General features: G+C 48.1%; 2 protein-coding genes and 1 non-coding gene across 22 annotated transcripts in view; 1 reads left to right on the forward strand and 2 right to left on the reverse strand.

Moving 5' to 3' along the window:
* Positions 1-10,550, reverse strand: part of Madd (MAP kinase activating death domain) — a 42,918-nt gene extending 32,368 nt beyond the window's left edge. For 5 of the 16 annotated variants that reach the window (XM_052182924.1, XM_052182935.1, XM_052182938.1 and 2 more), the window contains exons 1-7: positions 10,463-10,549; positions 6,688-6,830; positions 5,391-5,990; positions 4,513-4,816; positions 3,925-4,056; positions 3,417-3,530; positions 2,329-2,409 (exon numbers count right to left, since the gene is read on the reverse strand). In XM_052182924.1, coding sequence (XP_052038884.1) covers positions 2,329-2,409; positions 3,417-3,530; positions 3,925-4,056; positions 4,513-4,816; positions 5,391-5,990; positions 6,688-6,746 — 1,290 coding nt within the window. In that variant the 5' untranslated portion in view covers positions 6,747-6,830; positions 10,463-10,549. Of the gene's footprint in view, positions 1-2,328; positions 2,410-3,416; positions 3,531-3,924; positions 4,057-4,512; positions 4,817-5,390; positions 5,991-6,687; positions 6,831-10,144; positions 10,224-10,290; positions 10,440-10,462 lie in introns of those variants that run through there. The other 11 variants (XM_052182929.1, XM_052182928.1, XM_052182923.1 and 8 more) reach the window with 5 other exon arrangements.
* Positions 10,551-11,468: 918 nt separating this feature from the next.
* Positions 11,469-21,702, reverse strand: Nr1h3 (nuclear receptor subfamily 1 group H member 3). Of its 5 annotated transcripts, none has more exons than XM_052182943.1 (10): positions 21,638-21,702; positions 20,149-20,228; positions 18,906-19,085; positions 17,907-18,173; positions 17,350-17,558; positions 17,079-17,258; positions 16,801-16,900; positions 12,332-12,445; positions 12,083-12,177; positions 11,469-11,902 (listed from the first exon to the last, which is right to left on the reverse strand). In XM_052182943.1, exons 2-10 carry the CDS (start codon positions 20,189-20,191, stop codon positions 11,756-11,758), a joined length of 1,335 nt encoding a protein of 444 aa, XP_052038903.1. In that variant the 5' UTR covers positions 20,192-20,228; positions 21,638-21,702; the 3' UTR covers positions 11,469-11,755. The 5 variants fall into 5 exon arrangements, with proteins under 5 accessions (XP_052038903.1, XP_052038902.1, XP_052038904.1 ...); XM_052182942.1 differs by having other exon boundaries at positions 21,570-21,657; XM_052182944.1 differs by lacking the exon at positions 21,638-21,702 and adding an exon at positions 21,577-21,600.
* Positions 21,703-26,275: 4,573 nt separating this feature from the next.
* On the forward strand, positions 26,276-26,379 carry LOC127686500 (U6 spliceosomal RNA). The gene has a single exon (XR_007978124.1). It is a non-coding gene; the product is annotated as a U6 spliceosomal RNA (small nuclear RNA).
* Positions 26,380-27,238: the final 859 nt, after the last annotated feature.

A 27,238-nucleotide genomic window follows, 5' to 3' on the forward strand; every position in this document is an offset into this window, starting at 1 on the left:
TCTTAAGTCAAACAAGCTCAAGACATTTTTAAATAAAATTGAAGTTCAAGACAACTTTTAGTTTCCTTTTATTTTAGCCAGGAAGTGATTTTCTTTTTTTTAAAAGATTAATTTATTTTTCATTTTTTATGTATATGAGTACATGGAAGCTGTACACCAGAAAAAGGCATCAGATCCCATTGCAGATGGTTGTGAGCCACCATGTGGTTGCTGGGCATTGACCTCAGGACCTTTGGAAGAGCAGTCAGTGCTCTTAACCACTGAGCCATCTCTCCAGCCCAAGAAGTGATTTTCAAATTGAAATATACATAGAAAACAAGTGAACAAGTGAACTGTAAAAACAGAGCTACTCAAAAGGACATAAAAAACAAACAAACAAAAAACAACCAATGCCTTGCTGGACAGTGGACACATACCTTTAATCCCAGCATTAAGGAGGCAGAGACAGGGAAATCTTGAGTGCAAGGCCAGCCTGGTCTACAGAGCAAGTTACAGGCTAGCCAGGGCTACACAGAGAAACTCTGTCTTGAAATCAGACAAAACAACCAACAACCATTACCAACAACAAAAGCCAGAATCTGTCCAAGGCAGCTAGAACAACATAGTAAGACCCTGTCTCAGAACAGCTCCAAAAAACAAAACAAAACAAAACAAAACAAAACAAAACAAACCAAACCAGAATCTCAAGTCCCAACTTAAATTAGCCTAAGACTCTATAGTGTACTTTGAAAACTACTGATCTAAACCAGCAGTTTTTAAAGGTGGATGAGCTCAGGAATCACCTGGGCTGGTGTCACGGTATATGTGGAATCAAAACATCTGTGTGATTCTGCGGTTTCAATAAGGCCAAGTGTTAACAATGCTGGTTCATGGACTGCACAGCAGTAAACGGGCATAACTCCATATAGCACTCTCTCTTCAAACTAGTCATTTGTCTCACACATACACTCTCTTTCTCTGAAACAAGGTTTCATTATGTAATACTAGATGACCTGGAACTCCCTATGTAGACCAAGCTGGCCTCAAACTCACAGGGATCTGCTTGCCTCTGATTATTTATTGTTATTTCATGTGCATTGGTGTTTTGCCTGCATATATGTTTGTATGAAGGTGTCAGATCCTCTGAAACCAGAGTTACAACCTGCCGTGTAGGTACTGGGAACTGAACCAGGGTTCTCTGGAAGAGCAGCCAGTGCTCCTGAGCGCTGAGCTATCTCTCCAGCCCTACATTAGTCATTCTTAAGCAGCCATCAAGAATGAAAACACAGCAAGGGCAGACCGCTAGAGAACTTTCTGAACTTGCAATCCTTACCAGACTCTGCTGCAACAAGGTATCATATTACATCAGCAAGGACAGGCACGTGAGCTGAGAAGCGACCCAGAAAGACCGGGCTCAGCTCAATACCATCTAGACTCAGATTCTAGAGCAGCAAGGCTCTTCAGACAACACAGAAAGAGGACTTCTAAAGAGCTTTCCAAGGAGGCTCCTCGGAAGCACAGCTGGTGCTCCTACAAAATATACACAACAGGGAAGGGAACAGGGCCTCGTGTTTTACCTTCAGGAACTGTTAAGCATGCAGAAGAAAAAAAAAACCAATCAATAAAAAAATGAGTGGAAAGGCTTACTCAAAGAAAGGGATTTGTAGAAAGGGCATCTATAGGGACTTTGGAATTGATTTAAGGAACAAGTTTGTCCAAACTTCTAACTTCTTCCTACTTCATCTTCCTACTTCATAAGACTAAAGGAATGCTACAAAGACAACAATGGCAGATATGACAAGAAACAGACAGTGAAGGGTGTTTTTTGGTTTGGTAAGTTTGGGTTGAGATTATCTCACCATGGCCAGGCTGGTCTCAAACTCACAACCTACCCTCACCACCATCCCACCAGCCTGAGTGCAGGGATTTCTGGTGACCTGAAGTATACATGCACACAGCTTCATGTACATTACAGGGCAATAGAGCAAACAATGAGTCAGAAAGACCCTTTTTAAGATTTATTCTATTACACAAAATTTAGATATAACTCTTCTTAAGGCCATTCAGGGTAAAGAAAGTCTATTTCACCTGAGGGTTCTTAGACCAGCTGCCCTCCTGCAGCAACCTTAAGTCATCTGTTACTTCCTTTATTTAAAAAATGTTGTGACTTATTCTGTGTTGAGCGTGTTTGCATGTGTGCACAGCCTACATGTGGAGCTCAGAGGATGACTTGGAGAAGAAGAGCCTCCTCTTCTGCCTATGCGCCCATATGTCGGAGCTGATGGCAGGCGCCATTACCTGCTGAGCCATCTTGCAGACTCTTCCCCCTCTTCTTTCATTCTTGCCTACCTGCTTTAAGTGCTTTTTCAGCTCTAATGATTCTGGCTCTGGCAGGATGGGGAGCACTTCTGCATTGGTGGGGGCAATCACCTGCGGGAGAGAAAAGAAAAAGACAGGAGCTTAGAATGGGCTGTCAAGGAGCGCTGCTTACATAGAGCAAACACCATGCACAGGGAGATTCAATAGACACAACAGTGTCATGTTACACAACAGTATCACGTTACACTATACACACAAGAGATATGTATACAGACATAGCTATGTCTACATGCCTAAAAAATGCCTAATTAACATTGGTGAGACTATCTCTAAATAATAGGATTATGATCGTATTTTCTTTCTTTATATTTGCTTTATTTTTTAAAGACGTATGTCTTGTTTTTAATTACATGTAGGTATGTGTATCTGCATGTGGGTATGCACATGAGTGCACATGCTAGCAGAAGCTGGAGCCATCAGATCCCCTACGCTGGACAGACAGAGGCTGTGAGCCACTGCTGTGGATGCTGGGATGTGAACCTAGGCCCCAGGGAGAGCAGCAAGTGCTCTTAACTGCTGACCCATTTTCTAGCCCCTATACTTACTTTCATCATTTTTATTTCATTTATGCATTTGTGTTTGGAAGGAGGAGGCATTCCATGTTACATGTGTGGAGGACAGAGGACAACTTTCCACCATGTGGGTCCTGGGGGTTGAACTCAGGTTGTCAGAGGTGGAGGCAAGTGCCTTTCCCTGTTAAGCCATTTATTTCCTTAAAGTTTAATAATGAACACATAGTAGGCGTTCTTCAAGAGGTTTAATATACTCACATTGCAGATTATGTTAATATAATTTTAAATGTGTGCTGGAAGACAGCTTCCTACTTAAAACTTATAGGAAAACTAGTACCTGATTATCTACACTTTATAAAATGATATATACAAATGTAAATAGTCTTACGGCTCTTGGAGCGTGTAGGAGGAGCTCTTAATTCTGGCAAGACTAAATTCTATAACCTGTCTGCCCCATAAAGTCAAAGCAGCATTAGAAAAATTTGTTTGAATGAGTGTTGCGATGACAGAGCTGGGTTTAGAACATGAGCCTTTTGAATGTCTCACCCTGCTGCTGTCCAGATCCACTAGCCACACGTCATCAGGCATTTTGAAATCTAGCTTGTAGAGGAAGAAGCTGGCAGGAACTCCAATGATGTATGGGGTTGGAGCCAAGAGTAGCTGTGGAAAACATAAAGTGGATAAGAAACAAAGACAAGACCTGTTATGAGCACTTAATCAGGTCAGGATTTTTCTAGATAAGGAAATTCAGACAATCCCTTTCCCAAAATACCTACAGATAGATGTGTCGTGAAATTTAGAATTTTTCAGATTTTAGAAAGGTAACAATACATTCCGGCATATTAACGCCTATTGCACCATAATGAGGAGTCTACAATCACTAACTGTAACAAACAGAAACTACAAATACCATAGTTTTACTATAGAATTGGTGGAAACTCATCCAAAATGTCAAACTAGTGAGTTCCGAGGGATAGAGGGGCAGCGCTGGTGAATGGCTTCCTCCCTCAATGTCCTCAGGGACGTCACAGCAGGAAGACACCTTGAGACTCACCTGCTCTGCCGATGCCATGCAGGTGGGAAGTAGCGGGATGACCGGGAACATGTACTCCAGCGGGTAGATCATTGCCACAAATGCCATCACAGACATGGAGAGCGCATTGTAGTCTCGAGATTGTAGCACCACCTGCCGAGGGCACACACCGTAGGTCACTCAGCACTGGAAAGAGTCCCCAGTGCTCCAGTTTAACTTCGGGCTCACCAGGCCTACAGCTGCAGCTCATCTCAGCAATCACCACAGCTCCAGTCCCCAGTCTGTCAGTCACCTTCCAATCCCCTCTTGAACCACTAAGAACCTTCCTAGTTCTGCCACTCCCTGTCCGAGGACTACACTCTGAAGGAGAACCGATATCCCCAGAGAATTAACTTAGGCTAACAAAGAACTCAACTAAGCGCTCCACATGACATCAATATCATAATTCAACTCACATACCAAATACCTGCTGCCTACCTGCCGTCACATTACCTTCTGGAATAAAAAGACAAAAAGGACACACTTCCTGGTTCTCACAGGACTCATGACCCAGCCCCCAGCAGGGTGCGCAGCTCTCTCCCTAGCTTGGCCTACAGAGCTGGCCCTCACCTTGTGCTCCAACAGGATGCAGGTCAGCACCTGAAGGCAAGCGTCCACGCCCAGAAGTTCCAAGGGAAGATGCAGCGGGAAATCTACTAGGGTGAATCGAGACGGATCTGGAAGAGCAAATGTCAGGGCCTGCTGGAGCTCCTGGGGTAGGACCTCAATGTCCACTCGCTTCTGCCCAGAGACGGGCACCGGGGAGCGTAGCAACCGATAGATCCAGGCCTCAATCTCTCGAAGGTCCTGCAGAAGGGCACTGGACTTCTCCTCCACTAGCAGCGATCCAGTAAAGATCCGCCACATGGTGTCCCTAAGGAACACATGGCAAGAATCAGACACAGAAGCGTTATCGGCTGATACCACTGCCACCCAATAAAACCTCAATAATGACAGGGAGAGGGGTACTGCTAGGATAGCCTGCTCTCTAAGGTCAGATGGGACCAGAGGGGATATATGATGACAGAAACGGATGTAGAAGGCATATGTGATGGAACCCAACGCCATGTCCACATCAAACTCCTCAGCATTTCTCCAAATACAGCTACAGTGCAAGGCCCAAGCTCGGCAGTCTAACAGGGCTAAAGAGGAAATTTCTTTCTTTTCTTTATTTCTTTTTTTTTTGTTTGTTTTTTTGTTTGTTTTTTTAGGATTTATTTTATAGATGTGATTACATTGTCGCTGTCTTCGGACACACCAGAAGAGGGCATCCGATCCCAGATGGTTGTGAGCCACCTTCTGGGACTTGAACTCAGAACCACCGGGAGAGCCGTCAGTGCTCTTACCTGCTGAGCCCTAGAGGAACTTTCTTTTCCTCTCACAAACTCATCATATCAATCTCTTAATGTTTTCCCTTTCTTCCGCGCACTGCAACAAGCCATACATACCTCTGTACACCCCGCGGGATGCCCAGTTTCTTGCCTAGCAGCCGTTCACTACAGCAGTCCACCAGACGTTTGAGAGTATACAGACACTCTCTGAAGGTGGAGAAGAAAGGATAGTGGCTAAGCACGCAGAGGGACGTCAGGGTACTGTTGCGGGAGCGGCTGCCCGCTTTCGCCCTACGTTTGCCCCGAGGAGACTGGTTCACATCAGGAGTGGAGTCAGCACTGGGAGGCTGCAAGGTTGGGCCGCTCTCGGAGTTGCCCGTGGCCACCTCTTCTGCGACTGTGCAGGGCGCATGGGTCCCTTCCTTCCCGCGCGGTCCTGCTCCGCCTTCCACCTTTTCCTTTGGCATTCGCTTTTGGAAGGAGCGGTAGAAGTTGACACAGATGCCATAGCGGGTGACCCCGGTGTCCTTATCGGTTAGGGTGAAGACAAAAGAGGTGTCATCTCGAAGGCTCATGCGACGCTGCCGCACACTGAGACATCCCTCCGGTTGGCAGAAGAACACCACATCAGGGGGCAGGGGGAACTCTGGGTGATCCTCTAGTGGGTATCTCCGAAGCAGTTCTGGAGTCTGAGCCACGCTGTCACTGCTTGGGTGCCTAAAGGACACAAAGACACACTCAGCAGCTCAAAAGCATGTAACTCACTATCACACTTGGACCATAATCAACAAGTGAAGCTCAGAGGTACTTTAGGATTGAGTTTAGCTGGCAGAGTAAAGTACAAGCTGTCATGAAGACACTACCCTGAAACTTTCGGGTTTTGTTTGTTTGTTGGATTTGGTTTTTTCGAGACAGGGTTTCTCTGTATAGTCCTGGCTGTCCTGGAACTCACTCTGTAAACCAGGCTGGCCTCAAACTCAGAAATTCGCCTGCCTCTGCCTCCCAGAGTGCTGGGATTACAGGCGTGCGCCACACTGCCCAGTTTTACCCTGAAACTTTCAACAAGAAAAACATCACTAATGCTTAAAGATGATCAGCACCTTAACTAAAAAATTACCATAGGAATATAGGTAGGTAGAGAAGTACAGTGTGCTTTCCCCTTTTTACAAACTATGGAAACTTGGGCTATAAAGAATATATTTGCTCAAAACCCATAAAGTATGAGTTAAAATAATTTAGCATGTATTTACTTATGAGAGGCAGCACACATAAAGTGGAGCCTAAAACATATAACAAGGACACAACACAGTAGGGAAGAGTAAGATATCCAAAGCAACATGAATACAAGGTCTGTGAATAACAAGACATCGTGGCTGCCACAGAGAACAAGCCAGTTCTCGGGCTTCTCGGTTACCTCGCCCCTACGATCACTAGATAGTCAAGTAGCCGAGGGCAGGACTTCTTTTGCACCATGGTTCCGATGTATCAGTTCATCGCAGAGAAACTTCAGGGCATTGAGCAAGGAGCCAGCGTTCCCAGGAGGAATTTTGATATAATCTGAAAATCCAGTAGGGGAAAAGTACTGATAAATATCCAGGGCTGTGTCTAAGGCGATCATCCTTCTCAGGTTCATGTCAGCCAGCCAGGGTGGAGGTCAGAGGCCTTCCACTGCGGTCCTCAGGATAGAATCTGACACTTGCTTTGCCTGCTGGTTGTCTAGGTTCATGGGCTTCCAGAGTCAAATTTCATACAGAATAGGGTTAAGGATGGAGCTTAGTAATCCAGGACTTCTCTAAAATGGATGGGGCCCTGGTTCCAATCCTCAGCACCACAAAAAGGAGAGGAGTTGAAGAAATGATGGCTCAACTATAACTATCTCATTTCCAACCTAGTTTCTGGAACTCTGTTTCCGAAAAACAGACCCAGACAGTCTAATCTAGATGGAACAATTAAAACAAAAAAGTCACTTTCAGAACTACTCCAGGGGTGATCAAGATGAAAGCAGATTCTTTGTACCGCACTAATCTGTGCTTTTATGTCTACATGGAAACCTAATTATTCTGTCTCATTGAGCAGCATACAGCCTGATGTGTAACTATCATATAGACTTTCCAGTTAATTGCACTCAGACAGTAACAACAGCTGGATACTGTAGTTCATGTGATCTCACATGAAAAAAAACGTCCATGTCCCAACTGTCTCATCTCTAACCAGTTTTCCCACCTCAGGATAGAAGGGGGGCGGGGCGGGGTGGGGTGGGCAGCAGCTACTGCTGCTTCCTCTGCCCTTGGTGCTGAACCGTAGCTCCTGTCTATTCTGGTCTCCAGTTCAGAGTCAGTAATACAATACATTCCCAGGAGGCCTGGTCTTTCTCTCTCTTGCAGGGAATATGAATTAGGGACTGAAAATACCAGGGTTTCTGCAAATATAGGGGAAGCATCTAAAGGGACATATTAGAAATCAATGATTTCCAGCTCAGCAGTTACAAGCACTCCCGGCTCTTCCAAAGGGCTTAGGCTCAGCTCTGCGTACCGGGCCTGGGTGGCTCGCCACTGTCTGTGACGCTAGTTCCAGTAAACTCTGGCTCTTCTCAGTGCTACACTGACGGAGTACAAACACATGCTCAGGCACACACGTGCGTAAAAGAAACAATTGTATTTTTTACACTTGATCTTTAGCCCAAAGGCCGAGAAGTGATAACAATTATGTATTTTTTAAAGAATTATATTTCTTATTAAATTTTCATAGACTTCTAAATGAAATGTTTCACTCCTGTATGGGGCATTTCCAGGGCTCCAAGATTTTGCTTCTATGGCCTCACTGAGACTTTGTTCACTGTACAAGCATACGCGTGCGCGCGCGCGCACACACACACACAAAACCCTAAACACAGCACTTCATTTGCCTCGTACACTCTCATACTACAGACATATTGCCTGTGCTGTGGGCACTACTTCATCTAGATAATTAGTTATTTTTTTCTTCCTCAACCCATAAACAAGACCTATTTACAATACCCCTGGTGTCCTTAAGATACTGTTTCCTCTTTCCCCCTTGCTCCCAATAGAGGACCCATAGGTAATAGGATTCAGTTTTGTCTCCATAGCGACTCTGGCTCCCAGAACTATTTATAGCAGAGCCATAGCCCCTCCCCTGCTTGGTGACCGAACAGCGCTAGCAGCTGCTACTCCAAACTCAGCCATGGCCCTAGCATCTCATTCTCCCTTACCCTGAGGTGCCAATTCCATCAACAGCAGCTACTAAGAATCAGGTTATCTCCTGTTCTGTCTTGGTTTAATTTTTTTTTTTAATCCCACATTCATCTTTTAATAGAAATAGTTCTTCACCACCAAGTTCCTGAGCATGCCACACATTCAGTCATTTCTGGGGTTCATCACTCTTAATAATCCTAAACAATCGTCTGGTTCTCCCAACTACATGAACATATTGCATGAACATATTGCAAAAGTGGAGCATCATTACAGAGCTGAGCTCCCTTCCTCCTAAGAGGAACGGAGCTATCACATGGGACACAGGCAAAAGCCATACTGTGTTCTAGACACACATATCCACCTATAAGCAAGCTAGATTCAGCTCTGTATTACAGCACCTTATCACAAAACAGAATTTGTAGAACCAGAGGCTGGGACTTTAAATACAGGTTTACACTGAAAACCAGAAGCATCATCTGGCTAAAATCTCAAAAAAAAAAAAAAGAAAGAAAAGAAAGAAAGAAAAGAAAAAAAGAAAGAAAGAAAGAAAGAAAAAGAAAAAAAGAAAAGAAAAGAAAGAAAGAAAAAGAAAAGGAAAAAATGGGTACTGATGCTTTCTCCTAACAGTGAATTAATTACGGAGCCTCTCTAGTGTTGGTGAGATGAAGCCCCTCTCCAAATTCATATTTTACAGTTCTCCTTTCAGAGCTGCTATGAGAACCTGAGACCTTGGGACTATCCTAGCCAGCAGTGGTCGAATGTATTTTTAACCTCAATTCGGATCCCATCAATAGCCACAGACTTCAGATACTCAGGCTACAAAGATAATCAATACTGTCCTTCTCTGCCTTCCCCAGACTCTACATCCTCTAACACCACCTATAACTCATTCAGTCTTCACAACCCACCAGGCCCAGACTCTGCCTCTTGCCTCAATCTTATTTACTAATGTAAAGCCCCTAGCTCTTGTCCCGCTGTAGTCCACACCTCTAAATGCACACCTTTCTGCTATAATCCTACATCACCACTCACGTCTACTGTCCACAGACTTTTAGGTAATCTCTGCCTTTTCAGCCTACAATGGCCATGGATTCTTCCCTCATTTGGGGCAGGATCTCATAGTAAAAACCACAAGAACCCGACCCAAGGACGGCATGACATCTTTGCTGACGTGAGCACAACGGGAGGCTTCCTCTCCTTCCTCCTCCTCCCCAGGCAGTGACCTTGCAAGCTCATCAACAGACTGGTCCAGCATGGGGGGAGAACTGGAGCAATGAAGCCAGCGATGATTAGGACTGAGGAAGGAGAGAGCACGAGGAAGAATTGTGCTGCGGGAGGATGGAAAAGGGAGCAGTTGCAGCAAATGATTAAATGGTGTGCCTAGTCTTCAGCAAGCCAATACTGAGCGCTGAAATGTAAATATATATGTATAGTTTAGAGAACCAAACGTGGTTCTCCAAACGCTAATCAAAAAAATAAGTCGTGCGCACGCACGCACGCGCACACGCGCCAGGCGCTGGTGCCTCCGCGGGCCCGGGGCTGGACAGCTCTGCCCGCCCCTTCTCCTGCTGGACAGCTCCTCGCCCCCTCCCGGGAACCCGCATCCCGGGCCCGCAACCCTGCGGCCGCGCGGGCGCCGCGCCCCGACCCCCGCCTCACTTTCTCAGCAGGCTCCACGCCCCCTCGCGCTCGCTCCTTCAGGGCCGCCTCGGAGACCCTTTCCTCCAGGAGCCGCTTCTCCTCTCAGGCGCCACTTTCCCCCTCTAAGACCCACACAGGGCTCCCGAGAGCGGGCGCTCCCCTACCTACTCTCGCAGGAACCTGCCAGACCCGCCCGCCGTCTCCCCGCCGCGGAGCGCTCCTCGCTTCCTAGCCCGGCGCCGCGGCCAGCGGGCGCCAGTTCCGCGTCTGCACCGGGGGGCGCGTACCACTCAGACCTGATGCCGGAGGGGGAGGCCGAGGGGGCTGGGGCCGTACCATTCGCCGCCCGGGGGCCGGGGCTGCAGCCAGCGGAGCCCGGCTACGCACGCACCTAGCGTTGTGGGAGTGGGAACCGGCTGGGATGCACTGGGCCAGCCCAGTGCAGGTAGGTGTCAAGGGGAGGACTCGAAGGAATACATTTTGTTTTGGTTGCTCAAATAGCTTTTAAATTCGACTTGGTTATAGAGTCCATCTTGAGGACATGTTGATCAATCTGACAGTACTTCTCAAGATAAACTGCCCCTAAGACTTTCTGACAGTTTACCCAAACCTCATAGGGCTCCCCCTACCCGCGGTTTGGATGTGCCCAGACGCCCAGGCAGGAAGGCCGACTTGTCTGTCGGTGGAATCTACCAAGTCGGAATGGCGGGGGGAACTTCGGACCTGAGCTGCCAGGGTATTACCTACACTAAGGTAGGGGAACGAGAACGGTGCCGCGATGCTCTCTGGGAAATGGAGTCCAGTTCTTTTGACAACTCAAACATTTGTCATCCTTCACTGGCCTACTGGGAACTTTTCTTCCAGTCCCACAGGGACCAGAACCCAAAAGGAAGTACCGGGCCCTGGGTCTTAAAGCTGTACTTTTTTTTTCAGATGCCAATGGAAAAAGTAAGACAGTTTATACACACACGTGAAGTGTACTGCTAAGTTATTGCTGAAGATCCAACTCCTCCCCCAACAGAAAGGGCACCTGCTCCAACCTGGATCATTAAAGGGGAAGGAGCACCTAAGCCGCCGGCCTAGAGAACAAAAGCTGTCGCTTGTGATTTGCCCCTCTCCTCAGAGTCTGGAGGCAGATCGTAACAGACAAAGGCTTCCTCTGACAGGGCAGCAGCCCCACTCTCTATCCAGAAATTTGCTTCCCTAGTTCTATATTCATCTTGGTCTTCCTGTTTCAAGTGCCATATCTATTGGTGAAGCAGCCCTGAGGCACTTTACAGCCAAGCCACAGAGTGATAGCGGAGAATTTCTTTGGGGCACCATGAGGAAAAACAGGAAGTGGTAGAGGCAGGATGGGCAGGGCTCTGAAGAACCCTGCACAAAGTGGCCCTCCCGGATAGTTTATTTGGTTGGGTCAACAAGGTCTTCAGACGGTTTACAACATTAGTGGGTCCCCAACTGCCCAGCAGCCACAAAACACCCAACCCCGTTGACGACTCTCCCTTAATGCTATGCAAGGATCTCCTTCTCCCAGCTCCCAGGAATGTTTGCCCTTCTCAGTCTGCTCCACCCCTAGGAAGCAGTCAGTAAGCCACAGCCTTGTGGGCAACAAAGGACACGGAGAAACAGTCACTCGTGGACGTCCCAGATCTCAGACAGCAGAGGGGGGAGCTTTTTGTCCTGCAGGCGAAGTGCGAACACTTGCTCCGAGTGGACGCTGCTCAGCGTCCGGAGGCTCACCAACTTCATTAGCATCCGTGGGAACATCAGTCGGTCCTGGGGGGTGGGGTGGGGGAAGTCTAGTTGTTGCTCTTTCCCAGAAATGGTGAGATAGGACAGGGACTTTGTTAGAGACACAGGAATTATCATGCTAGGTGGAGACAGAATTCTTGAAGGAAAGTGGGTATCGGATAATGGGTCTGAAGACAGAAGAGAAAGATCCTGAGGGAGACTCACGTGGGGGTGGTTGATGGAGACATAGGCGTGCAGGGCCTCCACATACGTGTGCTGCAGCCTCTCTACTTGGAGCTGGTCCTGCACGTTGGGTCTGTCTGTAGGTCATCAGCAGAGCTGAGGAGCAGATCTGGCCACAGTCTTGGCTCCATAATCCAAATCACAACTCCCAAATCGGGACATGTCCCACCCAACCTCTCACCCACTGTAGGGACCATAGCCCTGGGTTTCCCCCTTGCCCCTCCTCCGTACCCGCAGAGAAGATGCTGATGGCAATGAGCAAAGCAAACTCAGCATCGTTGAGTTGCAGTTCATTCATGGCTCTGGAGAACTCAAAGATGGGGTTGATGAACTCCACCTGCAGTCCTGGGGAAGAAGAAAGGAGGCTGAGGATCACAGCAGGAGCAGGAGGTGTTCCAACTCAACTTCCAACTCAACTTCCAACTCAACTTCCTCGCGGACTAAAAGGTCTCCAGGTCCCTGCCATGTCAGAACAAGCTTCTAGGCCTGGAGAGATGGCTCAGTGGTTAAGAGCACTGCCTGCTCTTCCAGAGGTCCTGAGTTCAGTTCCCAGCAACCACATGGTGGCTCACAACCTTTATCTATACTGGGGTCTGATGCCCTCTGCTGGCATGCAGGCATACATACAGATAGAGCACTTATATACATTAAATAAATAAATAAATAAATCTTAAAAAAAAAAAAAAAAAAAAACAAGTTCTAAACTTCTCTAAGCCTCCTCTGTGAAATTCGAGTCATGGTTGACTCTATCTAATCTAGCTAACAAAACGACTGCTCTGGGCATGGTGGCACATGAATGTAATTGAAAGGCTGAGACAAGAGGATTTCAAGTTCCAAGTCAGTTTGGACCACATAGCAAGATGCTGTCTCAAAACAAAACAAAACAAAGCAAAAAAAAACAATACCAAAACAAAAACAAATATTTATTGTGATGATGTGATGGTTACTCGGCTGTCAACTTGACAGACTGTAAAATCACTTAGGAGACCCAGCTCTAGGCAGGTCTGTGAGGGACAGGATACTGCAAGCTGAGCACTGGCTCTCACCGGCCCCTACATGGCTGGCTGTGGATCCTGTGTGACCACCTCCACCTGCTGCCACCCCCCCCTTAACCCAGGAGCCAACACTGCCCTCCTGCCTTAAGTTGCCCTTGCAGGTATTTTGTCATATGTTATACAGATGGTTATATGATAAAGCATGCAGAAGGTTTAGAACAATGTCTGACACACAAAAACTGTTGAATTAAGCCAGGTGGTGGTGGCATACGCCTTTAATCCCAGCACTGGGAAGCAAAGGCAGGCAGATCTCTGAGTTTGAAGCCAGCCTGGTCTACAGATGGAGTTCCAGGACAGCCAGGGCTACACAGAGAAACCCTGTCTTGAAAAACAAAAGTGTTGAACTATATAATGATTATATTATTAGGATTCTCAAGGTGCCACATTTCTAAAAATATAGGTATCTCTGACTTTGGCTTATAGATAAACCCTATATAGAGTGGGGTAGGGATGCTGCTCCCCTTTAATCCCAGCATTTGGGAGGTAGGAGCAGGCAGATCTCTGTGGGTTCAAGGCCAGCCTGGTCTACAGAGTGGGTTCTAGAACACAGAGAAACCTTACTCAAAAGCAAAAACAAAAGAAGAGTCGAAGGAGGAAGAAGAGGAGGAGAAAAAAAAAAAAAGAAACCCTTCTTGGCTTATCTGAATACTAGTGTTACAGCTGATATCACTTTATTACATCCTGGAGAGACTACAGTGTGGCTAAAGGTGTGGACTGAGGTTCGAGACTGTCAGGATCTGACTCCCTTGAAATCTACCATTGACTAAGCTGGGTGACTTGAGGTAAAATATTTAACCTGCCTGGGTCCTAGAGTCCCCATCTGTAATGCATAGGTAGTAATAGCTACCTCATAAACTTTTTAGATTAGTAAATAGTATATGTGATATCTACTGTGTTCAGTTAAATTTTTAAAATGGCTATAAGGTCTCCAGAAGCCCAGGCTGGCCTCAAATTCACGATGTGCCTGAGGATGATCTTGGACTTCTGGTTCTCATGCCTCTCTATCTTGTTGAATATTATGGGTATCTACTACCACAACCACACAGTACCGAGAGCCCTCATATAACTTAGGCAAGCACTCTACCAACTACACTATATTCACTTCAGTTGGTGTGTGTGTGTGTGTGTGTGTGTGTGTGTGTGTGTGTGTGTGTCATAGCCCTTGGCTGCCCTGGAACTCACTATGTAGACCTGGCTGTCCTGGAACTCAGAGATCTGCCTGTGTCTGCCTTCCAAATGTTGAGATTAAAGGTGTGTGTGTGCCACCATGCCTGACTTCTCTCCTGATTTCGGTTTGGGGTGTTTTGTTTTTTACTTGTTTTGGCTTTGTGACAATGTCTTCTATAACTCAGATGAGCATCATACTCCCTATGTAGCCAAGGATGGCATTGAACATGTGTGTGCACACACTTGTATGTGTGTGGGGGGTACGCTTGCCTATGCATGCTCATGTGAAAGCCAGCAGTCAACATCAGGGATCTTTCTCTATTGATTTCCACCTTAGTTTTTTGGAGAGAGAGTCTCTCACTAACTTGGAGCAAGCCATTTCATCTAGATTGGCTGGCCGGTGAGCTCCAGAGATGCTTCTGCCTCTGCCTGCCCCTGGACACGGAGGTGTGTGCTGCCTCCCCAGCCCGTGGACTTGAACCACTGATCCCCATAGTTGTCTCCCAATTTAAAGCAGTAGGAACAGACCCAACGCTAACAGAGCAGTCTTCCTGCATAGAAGACAGAGCACACAGCAGCCTGAGCTGCACTAGGCCGCACGCTTCTTCCATTCCCACCGTCACCCTCTCCACCCCACGCTGCTTTCCAGGCTTTCCCGGAGTTCTTTTAGCAACCATCTGCTATCCTTTTCCACTCGCAGTTTCTTGATGAGTCACTTCCTGTAGCTTCACCCTGATGCGCACCAAGCGTTGTGTGTTCATCTATTCAACAGGCAAGCTTTGTCTTCCTCGAGCATTTCTTGATGAAATTTTAAGCTCTGAAATATGCTCTGAAAGTCCCTTCATACAAAATAAAGGGAGAAGGCTCTAGAATTGAGCTGTGCCCCCGGCAGGGTCTGCTAACGCTTGCTGGAAGAACCCCTCAAATGAGACGGGGTTCACGTCATTAGCCAGCCGCTGTGAGCAACACATGGGAGTGGGTGTGCAACGGAGGGAGACTTGACAGAACAGAACCTCCAGGGAAAGAACCAGCAGGACACAAAGATGAGAGAGAGAGAGAGAGAGAGAGAGAGAGAGAGAGAGAGAGAGAGAACAAGGTAGACCAAGCTTTTAAAAAGAGAAGAAAAAAATAAAAAGAGCCTTCTGTTCCTTTTCCCCAAGAACACACTGATAAAATGAGAAATGAAAAACATGATGAAATCAAGATTGCTTAAATAAAAACATCTTATAAATAGGTACAGATTCAAATACAAAGTCCACAAGTGCTAAAGAGACAAGAAGGGTCCAAGAGAGAGGATGTTCTGGCAGAGGTAAGGGTTAAAGGAGCCTTATGAGCTATCATGTTTTTGAGGGAAAGGTGCTTGGCAGACAAGGGGGGCGGGGCTAGGTTGGAAGGCTGGACAGAGCCATCGCAAAACCTGCCAGGAACCTGGACATTCAGAAAACCAAAGAAACACAAGAGGGTCTGCCGGAGCCTTGCCCCTCCCCTGCCTCTAAGAAAGCCTTTCCTAGAAAGCCCATATTGGGACAAGAGGCTCACGGGTTGGTCTGAGTCACCGAATACCAGTGAAAGCTTTCTGAACTCTGCCCTGGAACCCAGGACCTATCAGCTAAGGACAGAGTCACATCAGCTACAGCTCGCAGCCTGCTCGCTCTCTCGGCTGCCAGACTCCTCAGTCTCACACAGACGTCTCTCCTGCCCCAGCTCCAGCCTCGTGAGCTCCGTGAACTCCGCTAACAGCTGTAGGAGAGAGAAGCCCTGCTGCTTGGCTGTGAGCAGCAGGCCCCAGCAGCAGTTTGAACTAATTCTTAGAGGGAACACTAGCTCTCCTGGTCGGCAGGCTTGTCATGCGTCAACTCTAGTCCTACAGCTCATCAGGAAAAGGGACAGAAAGGGATTGATAAGGGTGAAGTGAGCCTGCATATCTATAAAGAGCATGATCTGAAAAAGGTCTCTTGCCTTTTATCTGTTAAAAGGCCTGATAAAATGGTTTTCAAAAACTTTTCCTAGCTACACAATATATATTTTACATTTTTATTTATTTAATGTATGAATGCTCTGCTGCAGATACACCCGCCTGCCTGAAGAGGGCATCAGATTCCCCCTATAGACGGTTGCAAGCCATCACGTGGTTGCTGGGATCTGGACTCATGACCCCTGGAAGAGCAGCCAGTGCTCTTAACCACTGAGCCATCTCTCCAGCCCGCTACACAATATTTTTAAATGTAGAGCACAAGCTCAGTACAAAGTAGCACTTCCTCTCTAAGCAAGGATAAAGGCCTTGCCTGGTCTCCACCAGGGAGATGCTTCCAGTGGAGAGGGGTCTGTTAGGAGTGGCTGACCAACATTCCAAACTCCTCTCTTGGAAAAACTTGTGGCATCTTCACTGTCTAAGCACCCGAACCTCAGGCCCCTGGCTAATTTCCACCATGGGCCCCACGGTGAAATGTGCCAGTCCCCGGCCATGCTGGATCTCACCTGCTTTGGCAAAGTCGTCTCGGTTGTAACTGAAATCCTTGAGGAAGGTGATGCTCTCACTCCCAGGGTTGTACCTCCGTGATGTCTCCAGAAGCATCACCTGCACACAAGCAGCACCTTTCAGACGGGGACGAGGGGCCTGGTCTTGGTACGTGGCTCTTGAGAGGACGTTGATTCCCTTTCCCAGTGGCTTGGACTCTCCCAGCTGGATATCTGGAGGTCCCTTGGAGATAATCCCACTCTGTCTCTCCCTTCACCCCATTCCCCTTTCCAGCCACCTCGATCGCAGAGGTCTTCAGCAAGGCGATCTGGTCCTCCCTGCTGAGCTGCAGGAAGCCAGGCAGCTGTTTGGCAAAGTCAACGATCTCCTGCACGGACACGATGGCCAGCTCGGTGAAGTGGGCAAAGCGCTGCTGGCGGGCTTCCCGGCTCTGAGGGTCGGGTGCAATGGGCCAAGGCTACCCAAGGAAGAAAAGGAAGAGCAAACTGCTGTGAGTCAAGAAGGGAGCTGGCGCTTCGGGGACAGCCACCTCTCCCCAGATCAAGTACCGTGACTCGCAGTCGGTCGGAGAAGGAGCGCCGGTTGCATTGTTGCTGGGCGGCCACCAGCTTCTCGATCATGCCCAGTTGCTCTGGGCTGAGCTGCGGCAGGACTTGGGGAGGTGAGGAAACCCTTGGGGACACCGATGTGGCTTGGGCCTGTTCCTCTTCTTGCCGCTTCAGTTTCTTCAAGCGGATCTGTTCTTCTGACAGGACACCTAAAGATAGGGCCAGGTGTGGGGTGGGAAATGAGCCAAGGGCAGGTGATGTGTGTGACTGTAAGGAGGAGTTATTTATTCATTTATTTATTTCTAAGACAGGGTCTCACTACGTAGTTCTTGGCTGTCCTGGAACTCGCTATGTAGACCAAGGCTGGCCTCGAACTCACAGAGATCCATCTCTGCCTCCTGAGTGTTGGGACTAAAAGCATGTGCCACTCTGCCCAGATAAGGAAGTTTTGAGCCACACTCAGGAGATCCCTGCAAGGGTAAGCATCTGTCTGCCTTCACAGCAGGGCGCCAATATGTCCCCATCAGCTCTTCCCAGTCCCTGCCCGGGACACTCACACTCCTCCCTCATGCCTGCCTGGCGGCATTTGCGAAGTCGGCACTCCTGGCATTTCCGCCTCATGTAGGTGTCCATGGGGCAGTGGCCGCCGCTATGGCAAACGTAGCGTGCTCCCTTGATGACACTGCGGCGGAAGAACCCCTTGCAGCCTTCGCAGCTCAGCACGTTGTAATGGAAGCCAGAGGCCTTGTCCCCACACACACTGCACAGCTCATTCCCCAGCATTTTGGGGGCGGGCCCCTTTTTCCGCTTTTGTGGACGAAGCTCTGGATAGAGACACAAGGGTTAATGTTCTCCTTTCTTTGATCACTCCTAGCTAGGCATTCTTCATTTCTTCATTCCCTTCCCTTCACTGAATTTCTCTCTCTCTCTCTCTCTCTCTCTCTCTCTCTCTCTCTCTCTGATTCACAATATGTAGCCTTTGAACTCCTGGGCTCAAGCAATCTTGTCTCAGCTTCCAGAGTGGCTGGAATTGCCAAGACATGCCGCAGTGCCTGGCTTAACCTATTATAACAATTGCTATCCTTTACAATAATGTCCTAAGTTCTACATGAGCTCTTTATAAGCATCGACCCTTAAGATGATCATAAGGATTAACTTCAATTCACAAGCAGGGAGACTGAGGCTCAGAAATCCCTAAGACATGGACACAATTCACACCAAAGTCATTCAGGTCAAGCTGGCCCGGAGCATTTGGACTTAATTGTGACATTAGAAAGCAAAGATCCAGCCGGGCAGTGGTGGTGCATGCCTGTAATCCCAGCACTCTGGGAGACAGAGGCAGGTGGATTTCTGAGTTCGAGGCCAGCCTGGTCTACAGAGTGAGTTCCAGAGAAACCCTGTCTCGAAAAAAACAAATCCAAAAAACAAAAAAGAAAGAAAGAAAGAAAGAAAGAAGGAAGGAAGGAAAGAAAGAAATCAAAGATCCCCTGAGTTTCCCTCCCCTAACTAGGGAAACTTTACCTCCCCCAACTCTCCCAAATCCAGGTGATTCTTACCTGTAGGCTCTGGGAGGGTCTCTGCCCTGAGGAGCAGGGCTGTAGGCTCTGCTGACTCCAACCCTATCCTTGAAGCCCCAGTTGATTGGGGCGTCCTGGCTTCCTCCGTGAGGATGCAAGTGTTGCCTCCCTGGTCTCTTGCATCTTGAGGTTCTGTCTTCCACAACTCTGTTGCAGAGTCTGAGGCCAGGAGAAGCACAGCAGAGTGGGTGAGGATTCAGGTCCTCTACAGACTCCATTCCCAAGTATCCCAGCTGGGAAACTACAAACTCAACTCTACCCTTAGAAGGCAGGTGAGCTAGCCAGGCATGGTGGCACACACCTTTAATCCCAGCACTTGAGAAGCAGAGGCAGGCAGATCTCTGAGTTTGAGGCTAGCCTGGTCTACAGAGTAAGTTCTAGGACAGCCAGGGCTAAACAGAGAAACCCTGTCTCAAAGCAAACAAAGAACAAATAAAGAAAAAAAAGAAGAAGAAGAAGAAAAAGAAGAAGAAGGCAGCTAGGCCACAGCTCCTGATGTCAGATTCCACTACTCTGTGGGATCTGGGACTGGTGTCAGTCACAGTCCTTCGCATATCAAGGTTGCCCCCCTCCCCCTACCTGCCCCCCACATAAAGTTTCTCTGTGTAGTCCAGGCTGACCTTGAACTCAGAGATCCAAATGCCTCTGCTTCCTGCCTGAGTGCTGAAATTTTTATTTTTATTTTTTTATTTTTTTATTGTTTTTTTTGGTTTTTTGGGTTTGGTTTTCTAGAGAGACAGGGTTTCTGTGTTTAGCCCTGGCTGTCCTGGAACTCATTCTGTAGACCAGGCTGGCCTCGAACTCAGAAATCCACCTGCCTCTGCCTCCCAGAGTGCTGGGATTACAGGTATGTGCCACCACGCCCGGCTCTGAGGGCTGGGATTAAAGTGCTGAGTGCACCACTACTCCCAGCTAGCACAACAAGATCTTAAATGAAGGTGCTAACCTTTGCCCCCTGGGGATGATGGAGGACGCCCACTTCATAGATCAGACATAACTCTCAAAGCCAGAGCTGCGTAAGCATGGGACATGTCAGCCTTCCCAAAAGAGCAAACCCAGACTGAGGACTTCACTGATCAAGCACTAGAACCAGGGAAAAGGGTTTGAGCAACACTAGGCGTAGATCTGACTGAGCTTCTAAGGGGCTGGATGCAGATAGGGGAGGGAGGAGAGGAGCCAGAGGCCTGGGCCCGGGGAAGAAGGTTTGAATAAAAAAGCTTACCAGGAGAGACATCAGGCATTGGGGCCTCCAGCCACAAGGACATCTCTTCCTGGAGCCCGGGACATTACCAAGACACTGTCCTGCAGGAACGAGCGAGGTTACGCTTTTCCAGAACTAGGCCTGGGCTCCCTCTGTGCAGCGTTTTTTCTGTCCTCACAGCATCCGCTGACATCTACTTATCATGGCTCAGCCCGCGAAGCCGTCTTTATAAGATCCCTATGAAGTCTGGATTTGGTTGGTTGGTTGGTTTGGTTTGTTTTTTTGAGACAGAGTTTCTCTGTTCTGGCTGTCCTTGAATTCTCTCTGTGTAGACCAGGCTAGCCTCAAACTCAGAGATCCACCTGCCTCTGCCTCTGAATGCTAGGATTAAGGGTATGCACCACCATTGCCCGGGTGAATTCATGAGTCTCTCTCCCTCTCTCTCTTTCTCTCTCTCTCCTCTCTCTCTCTCACATATACATACAATCTCATATTATATATATGTACACACACACACACATGTGTAATATATATATAATTTTTTCCCTGTTCTGGATATAAAACCCAGGACTTCAGGCAAGCTAGGCAAATGGTTGGCCATTGAACTCTACAACCTAGACGCTGTCTGGACTATTCTTAAATTCATTTTGAAGATAAGCAAACTAAGGTTCAAAGAGATTAAGGAAACTGCCTATAGACAGACGGGCGGAGGTGGCAGAAGCAAGAGTACAATCCTGACTTGTTTGAGTTCTCAGCCTTGTTCTATCCTCTGCACCGGCCTCCAGGCTATGTGGAGTGTCCTTCCCTCTGCTCCGACCTTAGGGTGAGCCAAAGTTGGCCGAACCACAAGATTGGATCCAAGCTCACTCTATGAGTCTGCTTATTATAATCTTTCCCCTGCCGTTTCTGAAGTCCTAGCATAAAGTTCTCATCTCAATAATCTCGCCGGAACAGGGCCTCCTCTCCCAGAACCTCTGAAGTTCTTCTGAGACCTAGTAAAACTCTACCCCTGCCCAGATCTCCCGTTAGCATTATTCCTCGCTTCTAGAACATCCTCCCATGACATCCCTCCCCATCCAGATGCAAGGATAGAGTCCCCCAGCCACTGAACAGACCCGCCGAATCCCCAGGCCACCAGACTTCCTGGCTGCGTAGTCTCTGGAGCCCCCTTGCTGGGACAAGAGGGTGTTGCAGTACCGGGCCCTCGAGGCCTCAGCGGGCAGCGAGTGACGAGAGCTGAGCGCACAGGGTCGAGCAAGGAGAAGCAGTAATGTAGGAAAAGGCCGAGGGGAGGGACTGTCAAGGGGTCCTTCCTACTGGCGACCCGGGGGGGGGGGGGGCGGCTTAGCTTCATTAGGCTCCCGCCCACGAGGTAGCTTCCCCACCAGACTAACTCCTCCCCAGCCGGCCACCCTCTTAGCCGGCGCCACCCTGTCCCCTACCCTCTACCAAGACTGTCGCGTTTCCCCGCAGACCGGCCTAGTTCCATCTCTCTCCTTCCTCTCCTCACCCTGGAGACTCTTTGCTCTTACAGAAGGACTGCTTCTCAGTCACCCCCACCCTAATCCCAGCAGCCTTCAGAGTCAGCGTTCCCTCCCCCTCCTCCCATAGACACCTCGCGGAGCAAAGGTCCCGGCACGGCCCGGAATTGCGACACCAAGCCCCAGCCTGTGTTCCCAGCCTCCCTCCTCCCCTGCCTCTGGGAAAGCGCCAAGCTCTCCCCACTAGCCCCAGGACAGAGCCAAGCCGGTAGAACTCCAAGGGTGAAGAAAGGCAGGTGCTGGGCCTTCCAGTGAGTTTGTGTATGGATGCCCTAAGGGGGACAGAGAAAGGAAGAGGCCAATAAAAGGACGCCTGGGAGAGGAGTGAGAGAAGCAGACATTAGCAACCCAGGGGCCAGGCCAGAATAGACCCCCAAAGATAAGGAGGTCACCTCATCTGGGATGGTGTCAAGATCTACTGAATCTAAAGCCATAGCTTTCCTGCCTTGCTTCCTGGGACAAGAGATTCATCCCTGAAGAAATATATCACGCTTCACTGATTTAATCTCCCAAGGGGATCAGCAGCTGGGTTAGAGAAGAAACACTATGTTTCTTTTTGTTGAATGATAAATAAGCATGTAAACAAACAAATGTCTCTCTCTTCTTTTCCTGCACTTGTTAGCTTGAGTTAATTCCAACTACAATCATTTCTCTTTTGGGTTCTGGGTTCAAACCTCTACCCTAGGGTTACAAGGCCAGGAGGGCTATAACCTATGCTAGGAAAGCACTTCTGGGCAGAACTTTGCCCCAACCAACTGTGCCATCTTGACTGAGCAAGTTAATGTCTCTGAACCTCTCTTTTTCTTTAAGATGGGGACGATGATGACAACGACGACGACAAGATGACGATGATGATGATGATAGTTTTGCCACATACGATCAACCTGAGAATAAAAATCAACACAGTGTGTCACAGTAATGTCCAAGGATGGGCAGGAATTACCTTTCCACTCCCAGTTTCTTTAGTGGTTTGTCTTCCCACAACCTTGAACCTGTGCTCTGTCAACCTTTTGAATCTTTGTTGCCATATACAAATCTCTCATTATCTCTTTGGTTCCTGAGAGCAGCTCTGGGATGGAGGCCCTGAGAGTAAATGGCTGTTTAAAGAGTAGCTGATGCTTGTTTGTGAGGTCGCCCAAGACCACACGGAGGCCAAACTGAGATCAGAATTCAGAGGTCTTTTCCCCAGGCTCCCTGATCTTTTCTTCCTGTGTTTGAGTCCAGAACATTCTCAGGTCTGAAGGAAAAGTTCTGAGATGGAAAAAGCCAGGGCTGGTGGTCGGCAGGGCCGTTGATCAGCAGGGCTGGCGGTCAGCAGGGCTGGCAGTCAGCAGGGTTGGTGGGCGGCGGGGTTGGTGGGCTGCCGGGTTGGTGGGCTGCCGGGTTGATGGGCTGCGGGGTTGGTGGGCTGCCGGGTTGGTGGGCTGCCGGGTTGGTGGGTTGCAGAGCTCTGCAGATGCTTTAGTTCAGATGTAAGAAGCAGGAGTTGAGGTTACTGCTGGCCATTCATCCCCAGCCCCATTCCCAGTGTCCTGCTCACAGGCCCTTCCTGTTTTGCTGTGGACTCCAGTTCCCATGGGACCACATTAAAGCACAGGACAGGGCCACACAAGCAGCCAGAGGGAGCAGAAGGGAGATGGACAGGGCTCGAGGGAAGAAGACAGAGGAAACAGGGAAGGGTGAACATGGGTGTGGGGGCGGGACAGAAGGGACAGGATGGGGGAAGGATGAGAAAACTGAAGTAGAAAGGAACTTGGTGAGAGATGAGAGGAAGCCAGGGTGAGCCAGGGGAAGGGCACAGAGTGGGAACACGTGCGAGCAGACGGCAGGCTGCGGGGTGTTACAAAATCTGCCCATGTATTCATTTCTCACATTCAGAAAAAGCCCCTCGGGCAGGCCCCACCTTCAGCCTCTGCCTCAGGCTTTTGCTCTCGGTCCTTCTCACTGTAAGGTCATCCCCTCACAAGGCCTCCACCCTGGCCTGGACATTTATGAATCATAAGCACAAGGCTCGCCATTCTTCTCATGGGTTCCTTCCTCAATTTTCACAAAGACCTGCCCACCCTGGGAAAGTAGAAACCAAGGGCAGCAGCCACAGAGGCTGGTCCAGCTCTCTCCCAGCTCAAGTTCCAGTGTGCAGGCTCCCTCGGCAATGTCCCTGATGCACCCCATTTCAAGGAACTTGAGATGAAACATTGGCCTGAAGCCTAAAGACATTATCTTCTAGGGGTTTTTTAAAAAAAAAGTCTCAACCTGATCCTAATCCTTCTCCTGACTCCCTAACCTCTTCACAGGTGCTTCCCAGGCCCCAGGAACATACATACATACATACACACATACATACACACATACACACACAAACCCAGGCTGGAGCCCGCTGACCCAGGCTGGAGGCAACTGCTGAACAAGCAGGTCCTCCCTCAAGCCAGTGAGGTAGGGCAGCCCAGTTTCCTGCAGGAGAGGCAGCATTGTCTGTACCTTACCACCACAGGTTACAGGCAATGGAGGACCTCGCCACAAAGAGAAGGGAGAAGGGAAAGGTGGGGGAAAGCTAAGACTGGTTGCTGGTATTTTCACGGACTTTCTGGTGAGCAACCATTGGGACTTCTGCCCCAAGCCAGGACAAGCAATCAGGTGATCAGCAGCTTGGAGGACGCGCCCCACTTTGCCAGCCCCACCCCTGTGGCACAGTTCCATTAGCCTACAGGAAAGGGTTCAGGCCAAGGCAACCCAGTCCCATAAGTCTTTCCCAGTGTTTTCTTGACTCTCACAGGAAGCAAGATCCCTAGGGCCATCTTTGGAGACTCTTAACTATCCTCAGCTCTGACTCTTTCACCCTGAACTTCCAGAGGCCACCTCTGGGCTTAGAAATAGCACTCACAAGCCCCTAGTCAAACAGACCACTAAATAACTCTCCCAAAGGCAATCCTTTCTATTAAGCAAGCCGTAAATGAAGCTTTGCTGAGAAGGATTAGGGCAGATATTGTTTCTAAATTCTTCTTTTGGTGCTCTAGATGAGTAAAAAGTGAGGGAAGGAATCATCTTTCCGAGCCCTGGGAATCCACTCAAGTTGACGTCATCACAAGATAAAGAAGAATCTAGGAACCCTATTCAGACCTGAACCTATATATTCTGAGATGATATAGAAGGCATGACACAAAGAAGAAAAGTAATATTTACTCTGGCTCTTCTGCATAATTTATTCTACATGCATTATCATTTCATGTCTTATCATGTTGAATCTTAGGTTACTAACAAGGTGTAAATATCAGAACTGATGACAGATAAAAACTGATTCATAAACTTATGCTTTCAATTGGGGAATGCTTGGCAGATAAGAGCCTGCTGCTCCTTCAGCGGACCCAAGTCCAGGTCCCTGGACTTGTGCTGAGTGGCTCAAAACCAGCAGAGATCTGCTAGCCTCCATGAGTACCTGGATTCATGTGCACACACCCACACAGACACAGAAGTAATAGGTTCCTGCTCAAAGTCAAACTAAAATAAAACAAGCAAACCTACTTTCTCCTGTTATACAAACTACCTCCAAAAAATGAGGGGGAAAATGGTTAATTCACTTGGATCTAGGTTTGCTTCTGCCAACATAGGGTAAGCAGTTGTTCTCAAGCCTGACCTTTGGAAATGGAACAGGCACACGAACACATCTGTCTAGCCATGGACATCATGATTTTTTTTCAATTCTAATGAACCAAGGTGGAAAGGACTTGAAGTCACCTATACAATATAAGGTAGAAGCTGAGGAATTGCAAACTTGAAGCTTTGCTCTGGAGCAGGGCCCTCATTACCCTGGAACCATTTCTCACTGTAAAGATGGAAATAACTTCTGCTTCGCCAATCCTTCCTACACAGCGGCTGACAGACACCAAGGCTGCAAACATTCTTGAGCAAGTGGGAAGAAAAGCAAACCCTGAAGGAGTTCTGTTCTGCTTGGTGAGCCAAAGAATTACATTCTGAAAACACAATGGCCTGCATAATTTTGCAGAGTAAAAGTTTCTACAAAAAAAAAAAATTTTTTTTTTTTTTTTTTTTGCGACAGGGTCTCCTGTAGCCTAGGCTGGTCCTGAACTTGCTGTGTAACTGCAGCTGTCCTTGAACTCTTGATCTTTCTGCCTCAATCTTGCCATGTGCTGGGATATTTAATAAAACTGTCTTAAAGTTGCCAGGCAGTGGTGGCAAGTGTCTTTAATCCCAGCACCGGGAAAGCAGAGGCTGGCAGATCTCTGTGAGTTTGAGGCCAGCCTGATCTACAGAGCTAGTTCTAGGACAGCCAGGGTTACACAAAGAAACCCTGTCTTGAAAAGCAGAACAAAACAAAAAGTGAAACAACTCCACGGGCATATGGGGGCGGGGGGCAAGTCTGTGCCACCAGCATGTAAGAAGAGTAGCAGGGGAGCTTCAGAGCCCACAAAGTGAGACCTTGTCTGAAAACAAAAAAACTTCCACTAAAATGCACTTGTCAGTTAATCATGTTCCATTTGATGGCATTTATGTGAAAGGTTTCCTTGATAAAATCTCCAGATACCTTGGAGCTACCATATACACTTTAACAATGCAGGTTGAACAAGTTAAAAGAAACTGTCCATTATATTGTTGTCATTGGCAGCACATAAACCAAAACTGGAGCATTACAGAGAGATTTTCATAGTCCCTGCCAAAAGATGACAAGGACAGTTGTGACGCATTCTGCATTTCTTTTCTTTTTCTTTATTTGGAGACAGGGTTTCTCTCTGTAGCCCTGGCTGTCCTAAAACTCACTATGCCAGGCTGGCCTCAAACTCAGAGATCCACCTGCCTCTGCCTCCTGAGTGCTGGAATCGAAGGCATGCACAAGCATATTTTATATTTTAAAAAGGGTTGGAGCTGGTGAGATGTGCTATCAAACCCGACCACCTGAGCTCAGTCTTTGGACCCGCACTGTGGAAGGAGAGCGTGGACCACTGAGAGCTGCTGTCTGACCTCCACACGTGCCACGCACAAATAGATGTTTAAAAAAATAAACCATGGATTAAATACTAACCAAAAATCAGAAAATTTCAATCTTTGTTTTGTTTTATTTTTTTGAGACAGAGTTTCTCTGTCTAGCCCTGGATATCCTGGAACTCATTCTGTAGACCAGGCTGGCTTTGAACTCAGAAATCCGCCTGCCTCTGCCTCCCAGAGTGCTGGGATTACAGGTGTGCACCACCATGCCTGGCAGAAAATTTCACTCTTGAACTAGGTGTGACAATATGTACTTTATACATTTCAGAGGTGGGGCAGTAATAAGTTCAAAGCTAGCCTGGGCTACACAGCAAAATCCTAATTCTGTCTGAAAGAAGAGAGGGAGGTCAATAAGAGAACTGCTGAGTTGAGCTGTGTGCACTTGTAATTCCAGTGCTTAGCCGGTGGTAATAAAAGGATCAGAAGTCTGATGCTAGCCTGGGCTATATAAGACCTTGTCTCAAAGAACAAACAACAACAAAAATAAGCAAATGAATATCAATTCATTCTCCAAACTGTGTAAGTTTAGGCAAACTTCTTCTCTCTGGGTTGGTTTCCTAGCCTTATAAGCT

Source organism: Apodemus sylvaticus, chromosome 5, assembly GCF_947179515.1.
Source record: "Apodemus sylvaticus chromosome 5, mApoSyl1.1, whole genome shotgun sequence".
Taxonomy (NCBI): Eukaryota; Metazoa; Chordata; class Mammalia; order Rodentia; family Muridae; genus Apodemus; species Apodemus sylvaticus.

What these genes read in the sequence shown, in the direction of transcription:
- Nr1h3 (XM_052182943.1), bottom strand. Translation starts at nt 20,191, where the DNA reads ATGTCCTTGTGGCTGGAGGCCCCAATGCCTGATGTCTCTCCTG. An exon ending in CCGACCGACTGCGAGTCACG is followed by an intron (nt 17,259 to 17,349) that starts GTACTTGATCTG and finishes TTCCTTGGGTAG; the next exon opens with CCTTGGCCCATTGCACCCGA. An exon ending in TCTCCATCAACCACCCCCAC is followed by an intron (nt 11,903 to 12,082) that starts GTGAGTCTCCCT and finishes CCCACCCCCCAG; the next exon opens with GACCGACTGATGTTCCCACG.